Here is an 18,750-nt window from a genome sequence, read left to right as displayed (position 1 = left end):
ATAGAAAAATCCTCCAACTGCTGCTTTTCTCAAAAATATTTAAACACGTCTTGACTCCAGTAGGATAGCACAGGGCGTGAAAGTGGTGATGAAGATGAGTCCTAGAACATGAGGATAACGTGCAGGTTTCTATTCACTTCTTTGCCAAATATTTTATGTTTTGTTTTACATTCACCCTCATCTGCTACAGTTCATTTCCTCAGCCACTTCTTCTGCAATATGCAGCCAGCAGACTTACACCTGGATTTCACAGACTGTCCTTTACTTGCTCAGCTTGTGTCCTTTATCTATTTACTTACTACTTTATTTATAAATACTCCCAGCCAGATTAAATCCAAGTCTCCACTACTCTTAAAGGATACCAAGGAGATTAATAAACCTCAGCTAATGTATTTAAGAACTGCCCTGAGGATAAACTCCTACCTCCTTCAGCTGGGAAGCAAGCTGCTGTCTCTCCTTTGAAAGTCTGCCAATTTCGTCATCTAACATTTGATTCTGGAGGGGAAAAAATAAACTAAAAATAAACTGTATATTTATATCAAGAATAGTTAACAACACATTTCCTAGAGACCTTTTTTCTCCCATACGCTCAGATGTTTCCTAAACAGCTAAACTTGTTCAGACTGTTTTTTAATATCAAATGCGTCAAAAAAATATATGCTGATCACTGTTTCCTAAAAAGTTGTCAACATATTTAGGCTCTGCAGCACACAATACTGGATTTCTACATTTCTGTTCAACCAGATACATGATTTACTATCAACAATCTACAATTTGAGCGCAAGTGTCAAGTATTTATGCAGCTGGAAAATTTCAGATGCAACAAACAGATTCCAAAATCTCAGACTGCAAAATATCTGCTTATTTTCAGACAAATAAAAGCAGAGCTTTGAAGTATACAACAAAATGAAATCATAACGTTTTATAAGTATGGCCACACTGAATTCTAACCGATGACAGAACTAAATGAAGGCCACTGAACACTAGAACAAGAGGTGCCATGGTTGAGCAGCTGAACACACAAGCATAAACAGATGAAAAAATTCCTGAAGCACCTCATTCCTTTCAATGGTGCTGACCAGCATTTCCATTAGTTGGAAAAGCAAGTGAAAACTGTTTCTGCTTAGAGATGGCTTTATAAAGAGTTCTTTGCTCTTTGGATTCAGCTATGAATACAAAACCACAAATGGATTAAAAATACTATCATCTTACTATCGCCCTCTTCTCACATCTATGCATGGCACGTTGACGAGACAGCATGTCCAGCTTTTGATCTAGAGCTTCTTTTTTCTTCTGAATATCCTGGTCACGGTCAGGTAGTTTTCGTTCTATCATAAAGGAAAACATATACAAGAAATAAAAACTGTGTTACAATATCTCTTCCCCTCAGTCAAACATCTTAAACAATTAAGAACAAAAGACAAACTGTTTTTGCCTTTTCCCTTTTTCCTCTGAGGTCTTTTATCTCGGACAGTAAAAATGATGATATTACACTCTGGGTTCCAACCGCGGCACTCAAATGCTGCGGATCCTAGCTTTTAAAAAAATCCTTCTGCACTATTTAAAAGTGATGGTTTTAATGTATATTTATTATTACTTAAAAAAACAAAACAAAAAACTACACACAGAAGAAATGGTCTCACTTTTTAGATGTGAGCTGAGGTTTTCCGATTAAGACTGACAGAAACGGTGCTTATAAAGCATTGGACAAAAGACAAAAAGGTGATCAGGAGTAGTCAGCATAAAGGAGAAGTCATGCTTAACCAACCTGATAGCCTCCTACAATGAAACTAGCAGCTTGGTAGATGAGGGGAGAGCAGTGGACGTTGCCTACCTTGACTTCAGTAAGGCTTTCGACACTGTCTGCCATAAAATCCTCATAAACAAGCAGATGAAGTACAGGTTAGGTTAGCAGTGAGGTAGACTGAAAAGCAGCTGAGTAACCAAGCTCACGTGGTTGCGATCAGGGGTACCAACTCTAGTTGGAGGCCAATAACCATCAGCATACTACATGGGTCAATACTGGGTCCAGTACTGTTCAACTTCTTCATTCATGACCTGGATGATGGGGCAGAGCGCACCCTCAAGCAAGTATGCTACCAATACAAAACTGGGAGGAATAGCTGAAGCAGAGGGTTGTGCTGCTATGCAAAGGGTCCCGCTGCCATGCAGAGGGTCCTTAACAGGCTGCAGAAACGAGCAGAAAGGAATCTCATGAGGTTCTATAAAGGCAAGTGCAGAGTCCTGCCCCTGGGGAGGAATAGCCCCACGCACTAGTACATGCTGAGGGACAATCTGCTGGAAAGCAGCTCTGCAGAGCAGGCCATTTGGGGATCCTGGCGGACAGGAAGTTGGACGTGAGCCAACAACGTGCCCTTATCGCACAGAAGGCCAATGGCATCCTGGGCAGCATTAGGAAGAGCATTGCCAGTAGGTTGAAGGAGGTGATCCTTCCCCTCTACTCAGCCCTGGTGAGGCCACACCTGGAGTACTGCGTCCGGTTCTGGGCTCCACAGAAGAGCTACAGAGCTACTGGAGCGAGTCCAACAAAAGGCTAAGATCCTTAAGGAACTGGAGTACCTGTCATATGAGGAAGTGACAGGAGAACTAGGATTGTTTAGCCTAGAGAAGAGAAGGCTCGGGGCAGGGTGGGGGGATTCTTATCATTATGTATAAATATCTGAAGGGAGGGCATAAAGTAGTCAGAGCAAGACTCTTTTCGGTAGAGCCCAGTGACAGGACGAGAGGCAATGGGCACAAACCAAAATATAGGAAGTTCCATCAGAATGTAAAGAGGGGGGGGAAAAAAACGAAAAAAAAGAAAAAAAGGGGGTTGTTTTGTTTTGTTTTTTAAAAACACTATGAGGGTGGCCAGACACTGGAACACGTTGCCCAGAGAGGTTGTGGAGTCTGTCTTTACAGATATTCAAAAGCTGCCTGTATACAGTCCTGGGCAACCTGTTCTATGTGACCCTGCTTGGGTAGGGTGGTTGGAGTAGTTCTCCAGAGGTCCCTTCGAACCTCAACCATGCTGTAATTCTGCACAGCGAAAGCACTGTGGCATGACGTGTGACACTGTATAAAAATCTTTTGCCTAATCTTCCCTCTTTTTGAACATACACCTGTCCCAAGTGCATAACATTATCAATCTCTTAAAGAAAGCTGAAGAAAAGTCTGATTTCCATGTTACTTACTCATTCGATGTTCAACTTGCTTATCCAGGCTAAATCCACGTACTTCACTGCTGATAGATTTTTCTGCACCCAGTCGCACTAAACTGATATCACCACAGTTCCCTGTTTATGAAAAAATAACATCGTCAAAATGCTTTTAGATTGCTCCAATCATCCCTTCATTCTGGTTTCAGAGAAGAAGTATTTTTTTTAAATTGCAAATATGAAATGAGGCTTTTAGCCTTTTCTACTCTTAAGGGAACTTAAACAATTTATTTGTACTTATACAAAGGTAGCTACAAAAAATTCAGTAATTCCATACTCAGAAAAGATGTTAACTGTTACCACCACTAAAGCATAGGCAAGTACGTCACCTTGAATGAACAGAACCACCTCCCAGAGCTCATCTAAAACTTACAAAATTCTACATTAGAAAACTCTAGAAGAGCACCATGAGTAATACAGTCAGCAAGTCAACATGGAATTAACATCTGGTTACAAAGCAGACTTCTTTACAGACTCAGCGCGTTTAGAACTTGTCTGGTTTGTATTCATCACAGAAGAGAGGAAAAAAGTGAATGGCTCTGAAACGGCAAAATTTTTTATCAGTCTCTGTTTAATATGATCTGTGAAGGCCAATTTAATTCAATATAAAGATAAGAATTTTCTATTCAAAGCTTTAAGGGGTACTTAAATAGTGGTGAACTGATACAAATGCTAAGGGAAAAGGCTCAATGCTTACACAAAGACAATGTACAGTTTATTTGTAAAGATTAAAAAAAAAAAAGCACTTAAAAAACAACAGGATGAGGATGCATCAGTCATGACGGCAAGAGAAAACATCTTTTGTATAGAGTAACATAAGCGTCATACCTAATCAGCTGTTCCAGTTTCTCCTCCAGGATTTATCTATTTAACCCAAACAAGATTTCAAATAAACACATACCCAAAGGATCCTGTCTGTTTTGGCATTTTTCCTTAAATTCAACGATGATCTTTTTCATGAGTTCATCAACAGCAGCATTGGATGGTGCACAAACTAGAAAACGGTTTAGCTTGATCTTGGAATTTGGTTTTTGAGTTCTTTTCTCATTCCTAGCGTTCTGTAGATTAATTAGCAATAAATCAAAACAGGCTCTTTGGATCGTTTTGATCTGTATTTTAAAAGCCAGACTGTACGCTCCTCTTAATCAGCACACGGTGTGTGAGGACTGTTGCACTTGAACATCTCTTAAGTTACAGTATGCCTTACGCTGAGTAACAGGCGAGTCAAATACATGAACACTATTTGCACAAATCCCCTTTAACAATCATGTACCTGATGGATCCCTTGGATGCTAGTGTGGAAAAATCAGACGAGATAGGTCAAGTTATGTTCTGTAACACATCAAAATACAAAGGTATTTTTATATGACCAATGTTCACACTACCTATTTGGGTGCTCAGGAGGAAGTTTTCGTGATTTTACTTTCTAAGCTCTTAAAATAAGAGTTTTCCAAAATGTACAAGAGGTGTTATTTCTAGGGTTACAGCCGATACTATACAGGTTTAAAGAAATTCAGCTTAATGAATTACAGCCCTAGTCACACTTTGACTTATTTCAAGCTATCATTGATTCCCTTCCACTGATTCTTTTGGGAAAGCGAACAACGGTACATGAACGCATCACATTCACCTACCTCTCTCAAAACACGAGACAAAAGTCCAACAATAGTTTTTGATTTCCCTGTTCCAGGGGGTCCATGTATAAGACAGATCTTGGGAAGTCCTGGATGTTGTTTCACAATGGCGTAAGCAGTCTCGATGGCTCTCTTTTGATCTTCATTGTAGTCTTTCATATAAGCCTGAAAGGATGATTAAAGTGTCTGTGCTCGTTTTTATATATTTTCAAAATCCCCCGCCTTTCCTCCCAAGACTAAAAAGCCTTTTATACCTTACAAAGGTCACGGAAGCTTCTGACTTTAGGTTTGCTCAAGGCACGTCCAATCCTGACTCAAAGGCTGCAGTGAAGAGTGTTTACTCTACACGCCTTTATTTGGCATTACCTTTTCATTACTGTCTCTTATGTCCTGAACAGGCACCTCTCCAGCAAGGTGGGGGGTGGGGGAAGACAGCTGTTTGAGGTGCACTGCCAATATCTGCGTCAACAGATCAGAACGACATGAGCAAAACCAGCCTCCTGCCTACCCACCCAGGCCACCAACTCTGAAAAGTAGAGTGACTCAGTGCCTTTGAAATCTGTATATTTGCACTGAGGCGTCTCAAACACCAGCACGACCATCTGTTTTGCAAAACTGATGAGATACAAATGCCCACTTGTCATCCCTCACCATCACTTCTCTTCACCACAGGACTTACATCACTTTCTGAAGCTACGTGCAAATCTCTGGGACAGAAGTCATTGTAACTTGGGTTTATGATGGGTTTCGCCAGGGGACTCCTGCTCAGTAGTAGCAGACCTTTAAACGTTCGCTGCGTAGTCACTAGGGAGCCGACCACCACACATTTCACTTGCTTATTTATGAAGAGTGACAAATTGCCTTGAGTTTGCACAGAAAGATGGCAGACAGGATGCTGCTCATTTTGTCCTATTAAAAGAAAGAAACCGCAACACTAAAATTGTTAATTCAAAGAATATACAAAATGCTAATTAAAAGATATTCACATAGCTCATTCAAAGAACTTATCAGAACCAGATGCTGCCTTGTATTAGAAAGCAATCAACTAATTCTTACAAAAAACCCACATTGCTCTGTAAAAAGGCTGTGACTAGATTGGTCATATAATAAAGCCATACTGTCACTGTTTTAACTGAGCAGCGCTAACCTTGGTAGTTCTGGTACTTCACAGCCCCAGTTCTAGGAGATACTGAACATTTTATTCAGTGAAGTCATAGAAACAGATGGCACTCTTTATCTTACAGCAGTGCACTCCTAAAGGTATATGCACAGCACTTAATCATCATTAATTTCTACTTTTACACCAAGTATTAACATCTGTACTACAGGAAGTCCCTAGAAAACGCATGAAAAGCAAATCTACAGGTTTTTATTTTTTTATTTTTTTAAATAGAAAGCTTCCAGCATGGAGCAGAATGAGGGGAAAAAAGCAATCCATCTCCTCTTAGATAAGTGATATAGTACAAACTTTATCAGCCCAGTACAAAGAAGTATTTGATGTTATCAAAAGGAATTGCATTTTTATCTCAATCTCATTTACTTACTAGCTGAACCGCCAGGTGCACGCGAAAATCGTGTCACAAGACCCACGTGCTTCACTAGATGGTTCACCATCTCACTTTCTTCCCCAAAGGTGTTTTTTCTCTCTTGGACCACCAGAAAGATTAAATCATCCTCCTTTGGATGAAGTTGCCTTGCCAAATCGCTTTCTCGAATATGAGCTACCCATCCCCCCCCCCCAAAAAAAGTTTAAGAATTAGAACAGTAAAAGTAATATGGGCACAATTACATTCTAACTACAAAAATATCATAATTAACATTAGCAGATATTTCTGAAGTGTGTGTAAAGTTTTAAAGCTACAAAATCTATAGCAAAAGAAAATGAACAGCTGTAACTCCATTCCACGTTCTTAAGCCTGAACACAGATCTGTGTAAAAGCAGAGCAAGTTGAGAACTATTTTATTTCCCAAAAGAAGATGAGGCAAAATTCCAGAGGAGATGGAAAGTACTCCAACCTTAAGCAAGTAACTTCTTGTTCTGAAATGTATTTTCACGATGAGTGTTCTGTAAAATAGCAAATTCATGATTCTTCTTGTACTTAAAGGAAATAAAAACCCTTGTAGATCTGACGAAGCAGCCACAACACGAAAGGAGGCAAGAGGAGAGAAGCTGAAGCCCTTAACAGTTATGCGGTGAGGGCAGACAGGCAAACAGAAGCTAGCACCACCCAGATTCATACTGCAATGCCATAACTCCTCTCCAATTTCAAGACTCAGCATACCACACTTAGCGCTGAAGAACAGTGGCACTGAAACGTGTGATATTACTTGGAAGGAGCTAGGTAATAAGGAACATGAAATACAGTCACAGATTTACTGGGTGGCTAAGGTATTTTGAACAGCAGAAATAAACGGTAGAAGAAAAGCTAGCTGTGTCATTACCTTCCTAAGGTTATTTTAAATTCACACAAGGAAGTTGCTAAAGACACTCAATGCCTATATCGTATGCTTATTTCTACCTGTAAAGGCTAGCTCATTATAAGGCCCTGCCTACTTCACTATGAAAACAGGGTTTATTAAAAAACAAACAAAACCTTACCTATAAAATCTGCTCTATTCAAGTCAGCACAGAAGTTCTGCAAGTGGAAGTAGTAACTCTTCTCTCTCATTCTCTGGCTCTCTAACCAGTCTTGTGCCAGCTACAAGTTGGAAAGTAAGAGTTAAATGAAGCACTCTGAAGGGTTATTTTTTTCAGAAGAATAGCTTATCGTTAACTCACAAACAGCAAAAGCGACTCGGCAGAAATGAATGAAAATTAACAGATCTGTCAAGGATAAGACACAGACAAATCTTACCCATTTCTTCCTTTATACACGTATACACAAACGCACACGCACACACACACAGAGGTCAGGCACAGTTCCTTTTGAATGTGACTTTCCCACAAGGCTCTTCAAAACAACGTGGGGTTTTTTCCCCTTCCATTTTTGCTTTAAAATACCAGCAATACCCTTTTTACCCTATTTCTACTGGAAAAACGATGCAGTGACAGAACTCAAAAGCATACAGCCTTTAACTGAAGAAATACCGAGTCCTCTCCCAGAAATAACTATTAAAGATAAGTAGTTTGAAATAACACCTCTCAGATCAACCAGCTCTCTTGCATAAATTCTCAGCCTAAGTCAAACCACTACATTCTTAGCCTCTTTTTACAGATGCTGTTGTAGAAAGATCTCAACTTCTAAGACATGAAGATTTCTGTCTTAGGCTTTATATGCCATGAAGAAAGAAGAACGGCTTCCTATTCTCCTCCCTTTGCAAGTTACTGTGAACGTGCACCAGAAAAGCTTCACTGCAGTGAAGGATAACGCTAACAGTCCCCAGTCGTCTTAAACCTATTATCTGCCTAGACTATTTGCCCCAAACCAATCCTCTACTCAGATACGGAGAGCTAATGAAGATTTTTTTCTAAACATTTTAAATAGAGAACATAAAGCAATTTTTAAACTCTTTCCAAAATTGACTAGCATTGATGGAAAGCAAATCGAAAGGCAGACAGGTACTTACTGTTTCAAAAGCATTTAGCATCATCAAGGGGAAAAACGTATTAAAGTAGTCATTGTATCCCTGAAATTTGATGGGAACAGAGGCTACTACAGAATGCAGGAGATTATCCGGAGGCCCATACTGGCTGGAGTTTGCAAACATTTCATAAGTCCACTTCAGGACTTCTTTAACAAAAATACTATGATCACGCTGCTGAGCCCCAAGAAAGGAAGAATGATGTTCTCGGACAGATCTTCCGGAAATATTTGAAGCATTGTCGATCTGTGTGTTTTGCGGCCGGAGAACGTTACTGGAAACAGAAGGCTGAGGAACATTACTGAAACTTGGGGACTTGCGTATTTGATTTCCTGCTGGTATAGTCTTTGCATTTGGTGGTCTGCATACCACGGGTTTCGTTACGTTCACTTTGTTTTTTGAAGATGGTGGTAGTTTTTTAACATCTTCAAGATCCTTGGTGAAGGCTGCATTCCGCGAAGAACTTGCTGAGCTGAAAATTTTGGTAGTGAAAGGCTTTTTTGTCTTAGAAGGTGGCAGCAAAGGTTTGGCAAACAAGTGATCTGTTTCCAAATTGGTACTTGAATGCTTTCTACAGTACTCACCTATTTTTTCCACTTTTTCCATACAGTCTTTGTACTTACATTTCCCAACACTCAAGGGTTTGTTCTGCTGAGGGCTTTCAGCAGCACCTATTTCTATTTCCACTGGTTTACTAGTTATAGTAACGTCTCCATCGTTTTCCTCTTGGGAACATAATTCCATATCCACAGGATCTAACTGAGTTAAAAATAAATCATCATCATCATCACTGTTTTCATTTGATTTACACCCATTTTCTTTCAAAGCTGTCTTCTCAAACTTAGACTGGACAACACAACCTCCTTCTGAAGGTTTATCTTTATCATCTTCAGCAGCTCCAGGGGAAAAGAGATCTAAATCCATAGGTACAGGAGGAACCATCGTATTGTCGTCTTTTGTTTTTATGTTCAAGTCTGAAAAAACAGGTATTTTAGAGGCGTTTGTTGTTTGCATGGAGACATCCTCCTTCTCCACGGAGGCATCTCTGATTTGTTTTCTCTCATTGGCTGAGGGACAAAAGGTCTGCTCCACTTTTCTTCCCCCTTGGGTTTCAATGGCTCCTTCAACAGATGTCAAGCCAAAACTTTCAAGCTTTTGTTTCACAGATTTCGCATCCGCTTTGCTAACCTTTTTGCTTCTACCCTCGGAAGAACTTCCTGCGAGATTTTTCCCTCTGACACTTTGTTTGGGCCTTGTCTGCCTTAAAAACTGAAGATCTTGGCAGGCTAGCATTTTTTTATTATTTTTAATTGACAAAGTCTGAGGAGTAATTAATTTAACCTTCCGTTTCTGGGCAATTCCAACTTTCCCAGCAGCTTTACCATAGCTACGCAATTGAGCCAGACTCTCTAAAGAGCGCTGAGATAACTCAAGTGCTTTGCGGGGTGCCTTCTTCAGGCCAAGCTTTTCTGCAGTTGATGCTGGTGTAGGACACTGCCGAGCTTTCTTTGGAGGAACCACAGCAGGTGTTGACCTGCCAGGTTGAGAGTTTTTTGAGGTCCTTTGAGATAGTTTTTTACTCTGTGCTGTTTTAAGAGGAGCTCTTTTGGGACTTCTTTGAGCAGTTCTTGCCACCTTAGACTTTGCTAAATTCTTCCCCGGGCTCATGCTGTTTTTCTTAAGGGCCAACTTTGAAGCTAACGATATGTTAGACACAGACGCTCTGGGTTCAGGCAATTCGGTGTTCGGGATAAAGTCTTTAACAACAGCACTTTTGTCTGAAGAATTCTCTAGTTGATCTTTTGCGTTTCCCTTACTAACAGACTCCTGTAAGGCTGAACTAGATACTTCTTCTGCATTACCAGCTTCTGTCTGATGAGAGAGACTATCTATCTGCTTTTCCATCACATTTGCTTCTTTTTCAATGGTGTCATCGCTTATGTAATCTGTATCATAACCCCAATCATTTGTGTAATCCTTCAGTACGCTATCTGAGTCACTGCTACCAACTGATGTTGAAAGACGGTCTTGTTTGTATTCTTGAGTTTTTTCCATACTGTACATCTGAGTATCTTGCCAAACTGAAAAGACTTCATCTTCTGTTTCAAACTCAAAGTACTGAGACTCACATTCTTCGTGCAACAAGGGAGAGCTAGGCGTCTTCAATTCTTTTTTGCTCTCGCTATCAGAAATGCTGCCGGATGTTAAAGGCTGTTTTTCTGGAGGCTCATTTTCATTTGTTTTTTCTGTTTTTTCCTCAACAGTCACGTTTTTTTCTTCATCAGAGGAGTCTGAAATGATAATGACTTGATTGTCAAGGCAATCTGCATCACAGGGTGACTTGTTATTCTGGACACTGCTGGAAGATCTTACAGCACCTTTCACTTTCCTTTTAATGTCACATATATTATGATGCACTGAGGTTTCTTGGCTTGATTCAACAGGAAAATTGACACTTTTGGCATACGCAGCTAAAGATAACTTACTGAGGTCTCGATCAACCTCAGAGTCCGTTAAATTGTTATCTCCAGAAGCCACAGTCACAAAATCCTCACCCCTTTTCCCCACTGAACTGTCTTCTTCCTTAAAATTCTTTGAAAATTCTAACAGTCTGTCACTTGATTCACACTTCACTGAGAGCGGACTGATCTGAAGAGCAGCGTTGGATACACGCCCCTTATTTTCAGGGCTAGATGGAACATGCCCATTTGCTAAAGTTTTATCTGTACAGAACGTCCTCAGAATCCGACCTTTGCAGTCATCTTTACGTAAGTTGCCTAAATCAGGCTGTTCCTGGTCTGAAGTTTGCATGTTAAGGTCTTTGTCAAACACGGACTTCAACAACGAACTTGATCTTTCTTCATTAGGTCCTTTTTTCCTATTGTTGCTAATCCCTGAAAGCAAAAGGTGGTCATCTTCATTTTCTTGCAAATCAGGTTTGTTTTTAGAGGAACGAGAGCAATCCAGCAGCGTCTCTTCTGATTCCTGTTTAATGGAGTCCAATCTGTATTGAAAAGTATTGTTCGTGCTTTTTTCCTGCCTGTTTTCAAAGCTCCTTGAAGCATGAGAATTAACAGAGATTTCATTTTCACACACAAGATTCACTCCTTGGTGTCTGTAGCAATCTTTGCTTGTACACAGACTGTCAGCGCACAGCTGAGGTTGGTCTGCTTCTGAAGCACTTTTTGCCACACTACTGTTTTTCAAGTTGGGTGGCTTCACTGGCTGCGATAGTTTTGAGATCCAGTCAGTTTTCAGTACCTTCTGTTTCAGACTCGTGAGTCTATCTGCGTCTATTTTAAACTTTAAGGAGGAATTAGGAGACATGTTGCTTTCCTTCTCATCTGCGCTTTGAACATGTTCTGGAGAACCAATGCAAGTCCGAGCAGCCAGACGCTTTGGTGTTAGGGGTTCTGTTTCACATTTATCATCTAACTCTCCACTTCTTTTAAAATCAGAACCCTGAAAGTTTGGATTGAAGAACCAATTAACCTTATCACAGTTCCATGATACAAGAGGACTGTCCCTGTTTTTCTGAACTTCCCCATACTTTTTTGCTGCCAAAGAGTTTTGCGGGTATTCATATTCCCGAGCTGTCTCGTCATTAGGTTCCTTTTTAACATACACATCCACAGGACGCCTTTCAGTGAAAGGTCTTGAAGTTTTAAAGGCACCTCTGCATTCCTCTTCCCAGGCATCACTTCTTCTAGGGAAAAGGTTCTCCTGACAACCTCCATCTCTGACTCCCTTCGATATAAAAGAAGGGGGTAAACAAAGGTCATCTCTGCCATGTGCAGTCATTTTATATCCATCATCACGCATCCTCTTCTCCTGCTTTATAGGAAAGGTGGGCAAAGCTGCAGAGTTTGCATTGTTTTCCACAGGCACAGAGGTACTCATTGCTCTGCCCTTTATACTTCTTATAACCTGCTTTAAACACATCTGTAATTCCTGGGTTTCCTGGATGCTCAGCTGCCAACCTAGGGATAGATTTCCACGTAGAAGGAGATTGAGTTTGTCTAGGTATTGCTTGCAAAGAGCATGCTGCCCGATTTGATAACCTTCTCTAAGAAGGCTGCGTATCAACTGGACGCAAGCATGCTGCACAGAGTTAGAAGCCTGTGAAGACAGTGCCGATGAACCTCTTTGATAGTTTCCAGATGCTTTTTCGGTGCACCGTGTAAATGCTACGGCTGGGAGCTTAGCACACCTCACCACCGCTTCCACCCATTCTTGTGAACTAACCCATAGCAAATGCAGGCATTTTTTATTTCTGTGTAGTTCAATAATCGACACCAAGATCAGGACAAAAAATTCAGAGACTTTGTCACACTGCTGGATTCTTTCATTAAGAATATCCCTGATTTCTGAGCAGAGGTAGTGAATGACCTCTACTATATATGCCACACCCAAGTCCTTGAGGTCCATAAGTGACTGAACAAAAGGGATGAACCACAGAAAAGTGCTGTGATGGACACGCATATCTCTGCCAATATCAGACTGAAGCACGTTAGCCAGTGTTTGCATATCTTCATACATGTTGGGGCAATAGTCTGGACAAATGGCAGTTTTCCATCCAGTATCCTGAAAAATAAATTCACCACATATCAACCTCGTTATTCACATCTGCACAGTTTGATCTGCCACTGTTTTCTGGTCATAAGTGTTACTTTATCTCAAACATATGACAAACAAAGATCAAACTCCAGCACACACAAAAGGAACATATTTCCTAAAGAGGAATCCACGAAATAAAAAAGTTGAGCAGTGTTTCCCTTTAAAAATCATTGTAAAGCCTTCCAAAAACTGTTATGCTGACATATTCAGCCTCATATATTCAAATATGCTACATTAACAACATTTAAGATACATTATTTTATAAATACGGCACTCCAGCATTAAGAGCAGAATGTGCTCGCAAACGGTTCCTCTGTTTTAAAACAGTAAGTGGTACTGCAAGCCGTGATTGCTCTGAAGAAGGTCTAGCATTTAAAAGTAAATCATTTTATACTTCATTACTCCATACTCAAGTTATTTGAAAATACCAATAAACACAAAGTAAAATACAAGAAATCAATCAACAACTAGACTACTTTTAAAAAAGACAGAATTCAAAGGTCTTTAAGGTACAAATGTTGGTTTCAATCTTGCTACCAATTTTAGTGCTTTAATACTGTACCTGCCAAATTCACAAAAACATTCTTTCTTCTTGCAGTATGAAAGCGCTACGTATACAAGGAAGTAATTAAACATTTAAATAGTAACAATGGGTAGACTGGCTACTGTTTAAGGCATATAGTAGTTACCTATGCTACTTAATATTTCTTATTTACAGCATTTTAAGTGTTACTTGCAGAAACAGAATAGCTTCCTTTCACATTTTACATGCAGTTTAACTTGAGTTTCATTTGATGGTCAGTTCAAAAAGTAAGGAAAAATATTTTTAAATACCTTTTGGGGCTTTTCTGTATTGTAATCATATACAATCTGACTGCAAGTAACCATTTCATCATCGTAGTCTGACTCTGGTTCAGATTTGGTCCTAAAATGAGAAATACAAGTCGTTATCGTTTGAGTAATTTGTGTGCAACAAAGCTGATTGGCAGAGACACAGATTTCATTTTTCAAGTACTGACCACGTGACTATTAGAAGCTGTTAGTAATAAGACACACCTAGGAAAACATGAGGAAAATATCATACGTAAAATTGTGCGAGTTTGTTCTACCCTGCATGTAAAAGAAGAGGGGGGGGGGACTGCCTCAGGGAAAAAGCTTACCACTATGTCATGAGTTTGACTGATTAAATAGAACAAACATTCAGAAGGATTCCAGCTTCTTTGAATTTTCTATGCATAAACACAGCTGAATCACAGCTATGTACTCATACAATGTTATGCAATTGTTCATGCAAAACACTCAAATATCTTGTTTAACTGAACAAAATCTCCTTCAATGCTTTCCTCTGCTGTTCTAACTTTAATTTCAGATAGGTCTTAGCAATTTTAATAATCTTTGTCTTTAATAATCTTGATTAATCAATTGCTTCTGCACTGAACAAGCACTTCATCTAATTCATTTCCTACTCAGTGCAGAATAGCTAATGTTCTGTCACTCAGAAGCAATTCAAAATAGTGTTTTATCTTAGGATTGAATTGTATGAAACCAAAACCTTGCAAAAAGAGCATCTGATGCCTGCTACGCGCTTTGAAACATCTCCTTTTGTAATAAGGTGAACTTCCAGCAGCAATTAAAGGACAGTTTAGGGATTCTTGCTTTACTATCCCCATTGGAAGAAATACAATCAGAAAATAAACAAAAGTTTTAAGACTCTACAGTATCTTCCAGGAAATCGAATCTTAAGAAATATTTAAGACTTGACACAAGCTGAAAGCAAGCCCAAACCAGTTGACATCCATAATTACAGTAAAATCTAAAAACTACAGCATCCCACTGAAAATTTGGCAATTCCCATAATATTATCAGGAGTCTCAGATACGGCATCCTTCATTAAGCTTCAGTGCAAGTTGGTTACAGCACTAGCAAACATTAAGCAACTAGCAGCCTTCCTGGTTCAGAAAAAAAATTCCTGAAAAGCATATAAGATATCAGGTAGTCAAAAAGATGTCAGCAATTTTTAAAATAATCTCACAATTTTGGGGACCTACTTCATCATTTCATTGATTGAAGTTGGTAACCTTTGATTTTTCTTGCTGCCATTTTCCTCTACCAACACAAATTAAGGCAACACTGACAAAGATCACCGGATCAGAGCTACTACACTACCAGACGTTAAAATCTTAAAACTCTTCCAATCTTTTAAAAAGAGACAACTGACCTCTTAAAGCTATTGCGTATATTTTTTATTTCACTGTTGTAGCTCACACTGTTGATAATGGTTTGAAAGGCTTGGACAGGATCAATAAGCTGACCCCATACTTTAGATCCAAGTTGATCCAAAATAACCATGAAACAGTGCAGTGCTGGCCAGAAGGGGTCAGTAGAATCATCTGAAACATAACAGTAATATTGAGGAGAGTTGAAATGCAAGAAGTCCTGCACATTCTTAGAGTAAGCGGAAGTTGAAATAAATTGGTTTTCATTGATTTTTTTAATATTAGAGGTAAGTATTTTATTAAGCTGCAACTATGTTTTTAACTCAAAGGAAGAAGAAAAGAAAAGGGCGGGGGGGAGGCGAGGAAAAATACCTATACGTACAGACACTGCTGCTTATGTAGCCTGAAATCAACAGGAACCTGGATAGCTATCCTTAATGTTTCCCAACTGTGAAACTTGCTCTCCCATATTAATTGTTTTGCAGTGCTACTCTCCTAAGTAGGTACAAACAACACTACTAAGTCAATTTATTCCTCAAATGCAAGGCAGAAGCAACACAGTTTTTCTCCATACGTTTTCTTCCTTCCTCACGTAAGGTAAGGACATGTCACGTCCTCAACAAACACGTCAAGCATATAAAGATCTAGTCATTTCCTTTAAGGGGCAGCATGCATACCCTGGTCTTGAGTTCACGTGCTGTTCCAGGGCTATGCTATTGTATACGGGCTATGAGTATGGCCCAAGAGCTAATAGTTGGTCTGAACACTAAGCTGTAAAAGGGATTGCCTAAAACTCAGCTACTTGCGCAGTTGGGGCTTGCAGCAAAGCTCTTGAAGAATCATCATCTTCTGCCTGCAAACTACTCTTCTTTGACATGTAAACCCTCGAAACGCAAGATGCGTACCTTCATTACTATTGTTAATTATTTCCATAATTAAAGGGACCTACATCTCTAAAAGATGATTAAAAAATAATCTAAATGATCACAGTTTGAAATCAGATATACATATAAAAATATTATAATCTCAAAGTTCCTGAAGAAGCTGTTAAAAACCCACAAGTTCCCCAATCTCCACTTTAATAATACACCCCAAACATGGATGAAATAGAAAGGAAGAAAGGGGTGGGGGGGGGGGGAGAAGGATGGAAGAGTCAAATTGCAAACTCAAGCAAGTCAAAACAAGGAGTTTCTCTATTTTAGGACTCAAAATTTGAAGCTTGTGCTATAGTGAGAAGTACATTCCTGTACCACTTTAAGTGAAAGTGATCTGGTAGAAATTGTAAATTTGTCCTCAAACCTTCTAACCCAACCTTATGTAAGGAACCACCATCCTTCCTCCAGTGAGGAGTTCGTTCAAATCTCATTTTTTCAGTATTTGCCAGTACTGTCCAAATATTGTGAAATATTGGTCATCCTTCAAGAAGGAAAACAAGTCTCACAGTTACATTCCATCACCTCAGCATTACAATGCTACCAAGTTACCCAGTAAGAAAGTTCTTTGGGATACGATAACAAATTCAAACAAAGTGATAAAGATGAAATTTAGACTACGAACTGTCATTAATCCCAGCAGTAAAAACTAGTTACCATCTGCTTCTTTCTCCATGGTGTGAAGTATAGACTGCATGAAATCATTCTGTTTGTCTGGGCCCAGCAACAAGGAATCCATAGCTTGTTCTTCCAGCACTGTTAGCAACATACAAATACCTACATACGCACACATACACAAAAAAAAAAAGTAACCTGCCATTATATTTGTGAAAGTTTGTTCAGTTTGAAGTTCCATCAAATCAAGAATCACTTTTCAAATACCACCACCACTAAACCCCTTGATCACAGATATCATCAGCAGAGTACTATGAAACTAACTAAATCACTACCTCGTTATTGCAGTTGTACAATGCTGTTTTTCCATTTGACATGTTTAAAAAAAAAAAAAAAACCCGCACACAAACACACACAGCACCTACTCTAAATAGTAAAGCTTTCACTTGAAAGAAGCACTCACGAGATGAAAAATATCACAGGTACAAGTTAATTTCTGATCATAAATACTCACCTAGCCAATAGTTCTTGTAGTTGGTAGTATCGTATAAGTGAGATGGCAGAAGGACGAGTTTACCCTTTTCAATCATTGAAGAGCTATAAATATCTGGACTGTCAAAAAGCCCCAACTCAATAACTTTAAACAAGCAAGTCAGCACTTCCTGTAAGTCATAGTAATCATCCCTGTCAACCTTTCCTAAGTTCCTTGCTGTTAGGATGGCCCATCGACGAATCTATAGGTTAAAACAAAAAACTGATATCAACATCAGTAAAAAGAGCAAAGACGTTTGTATGATTGCTATTAAAAAAAAGGAATAAAGTACTTAAGCAAAGTCTCACGATTGCAAGTAAGGGCTAGTCTTTTTCCCAATTGACTTAAGAAACAGGCTTATTCTACCTACAACAAGACATGGGTAACAAAGAGGAGGCTAAAACTTAGAGAAATATATACAAATAAAGCTCCTTAGGATTCACGTGAGAAGGGGGCACCATTTGGCTTTGTACTTATTTATCTCAGTTAAACTTTTTTGACCAACCTGTACTATATAGGTATCTATATATTATAACTGCAAACAAACTGTGCTGTCAGTAGGAGGACACTGATCATTTCTTGCCAAGGTGGAATCATTCTCTGATCCACTGAGAAAATTCCAGAATATTGTCAAGTATTTAATAGAACACTGTTAAATCTTTTACCATTTCTCATGACAGCTTAAAATTCTGTACTTCACACTGATGTTCAAGTGAGTCAATCTTAGAAACGCTATGGCCATAGTCTGCCCACTAGCCACAGCAAGTGTAAAGCTACACAAAATGAGGCGGAAGAAAAAAAACAGGAAGAATTCAACCCCTCCCTATGGGGTAAACAAACGTCTGCTATAAGTTACAACAACTTAATACTCCTTTGAGAGTTACACATCCAAATTCACTTTACACAGGTAAATACACCACATCGGGACCTCTTTAGGATCATGCAAGGAAAGCATTCAGTCTCACTTCAGTATTAACACGACACATGACCCTACCATGTTCCAACAGGTCCTCCCAATCGTAGCATGCTATATGTTCTGCATTCTCTGTATTATCACCACTTTTCATTACTCTCCCCTGTTACTGATATCAGCTTCCACTTTAGGATACGTTATGTATACATGCAGCTGTAAGGAACAGCCTCCTTTTGCAGGACAACACATCATCTTCAAAGCAACGCAGAAAAGTCAGCTCTCAGCCACATCAGTATTGTTTTTAGAACCTCAGGTCTTTTTTGTTCCCTGTCAAGTCTCTTGACCAGCAAAAAATATAATGATGTTAGTAACGTCTTTAGTTGAGAACTGAACACTTTCAGCATAGACAAACTCAGTATTTCAAAATTCCTCATTTTGTCACTCTTCCTCAAGAGACAAGAATCAAAACAAGACCTGCCTCTGATACCTAC

General features: G+C 39.3%; 1 protein-coding gene across 7 annotated transcripts in view; it reads right to left on the bottom strand.

The window, feature by feature from the left end:
• The window catches only part of SETX (senataxin), a 33,300-nt gene that overhangs the window by 8,898 nt on the left and 5,652 nt on the right, over nt 1-18,750 (bottom strand). For 4 of the 7 annotated variants that reach the window (XR_011135607.1, XM_068914232.1, XM_068914231.1 and 1 more), the window contains 13 exons: nt 17,329-17,548; nt 16,857-16,976; nt 15,270-15,441; nt 13,886-13,976; nt 8,420-13,018; nt 7,452-7,551; nt 6,397-6,573; nt 5,532-5,761; nt 4,853-5,017; nt 4,120-4,276; nt 3,195-3,296; nt 1,213-1,328; nt 424-495 (listed from right to left, as the gene is read on the bottom strand). Coding sequence is in view for 6 of the 7 variants with exons in the window: in XM_068914232.1 (XP_068770333.1) it covers nt 424-495; nt 1,213-1,328; nt 3,195-3,296; nt 4,120-4,276; nt 4,853-5,017; nt 5,532-5,761; nt 6,397-6,573; nt 7,452-7,551; nt 8,420-13,018; nt 13,886-13,976; nt 15,270-15,441; nt 16,857-16,976; nt 17,329-17,548 (6,321 nt within the window). In the remaining variant the exon portion in view is untranslated. The remainder of the gene's footprint in view (nt 1-423; nt 496-1,212; nt 1,329-3,194; nt 3,297-4,119; nt 4,277-4,852; nt 5,018-5,531; nt 5,762-6,396; nt 6,574-7,451; nt 7,552-8,419; nt 13,019-13,885; nt 13,977-15,269; nt 15,442-16,856; nt 16,977-17,328; nt 17,549-18,750) is intronic. The other 3 variants (XM_068914235.1, XM_068914234.1, XM_068914236.1) reach the window with 1 other exon arrangement.

This window comes from Struthio camelus, chromosome 20 (assembly GCF_040807025.1).
Source record: "Struthio camelus isolate bStrCam1 chromosome 20, bStrCam1.hap1, whole genome shotgun sequence".
Classification (NCBI taxonomy): domain Eukaryota; kingdom Metazoa; phylum Chordata; class Aves; order Struthioniformes; family Struthionidae; genus Struthio; species Struthio camelus.
This window is presented reverse-complemented; position numbering and strand designations above follow the sequence as displayed.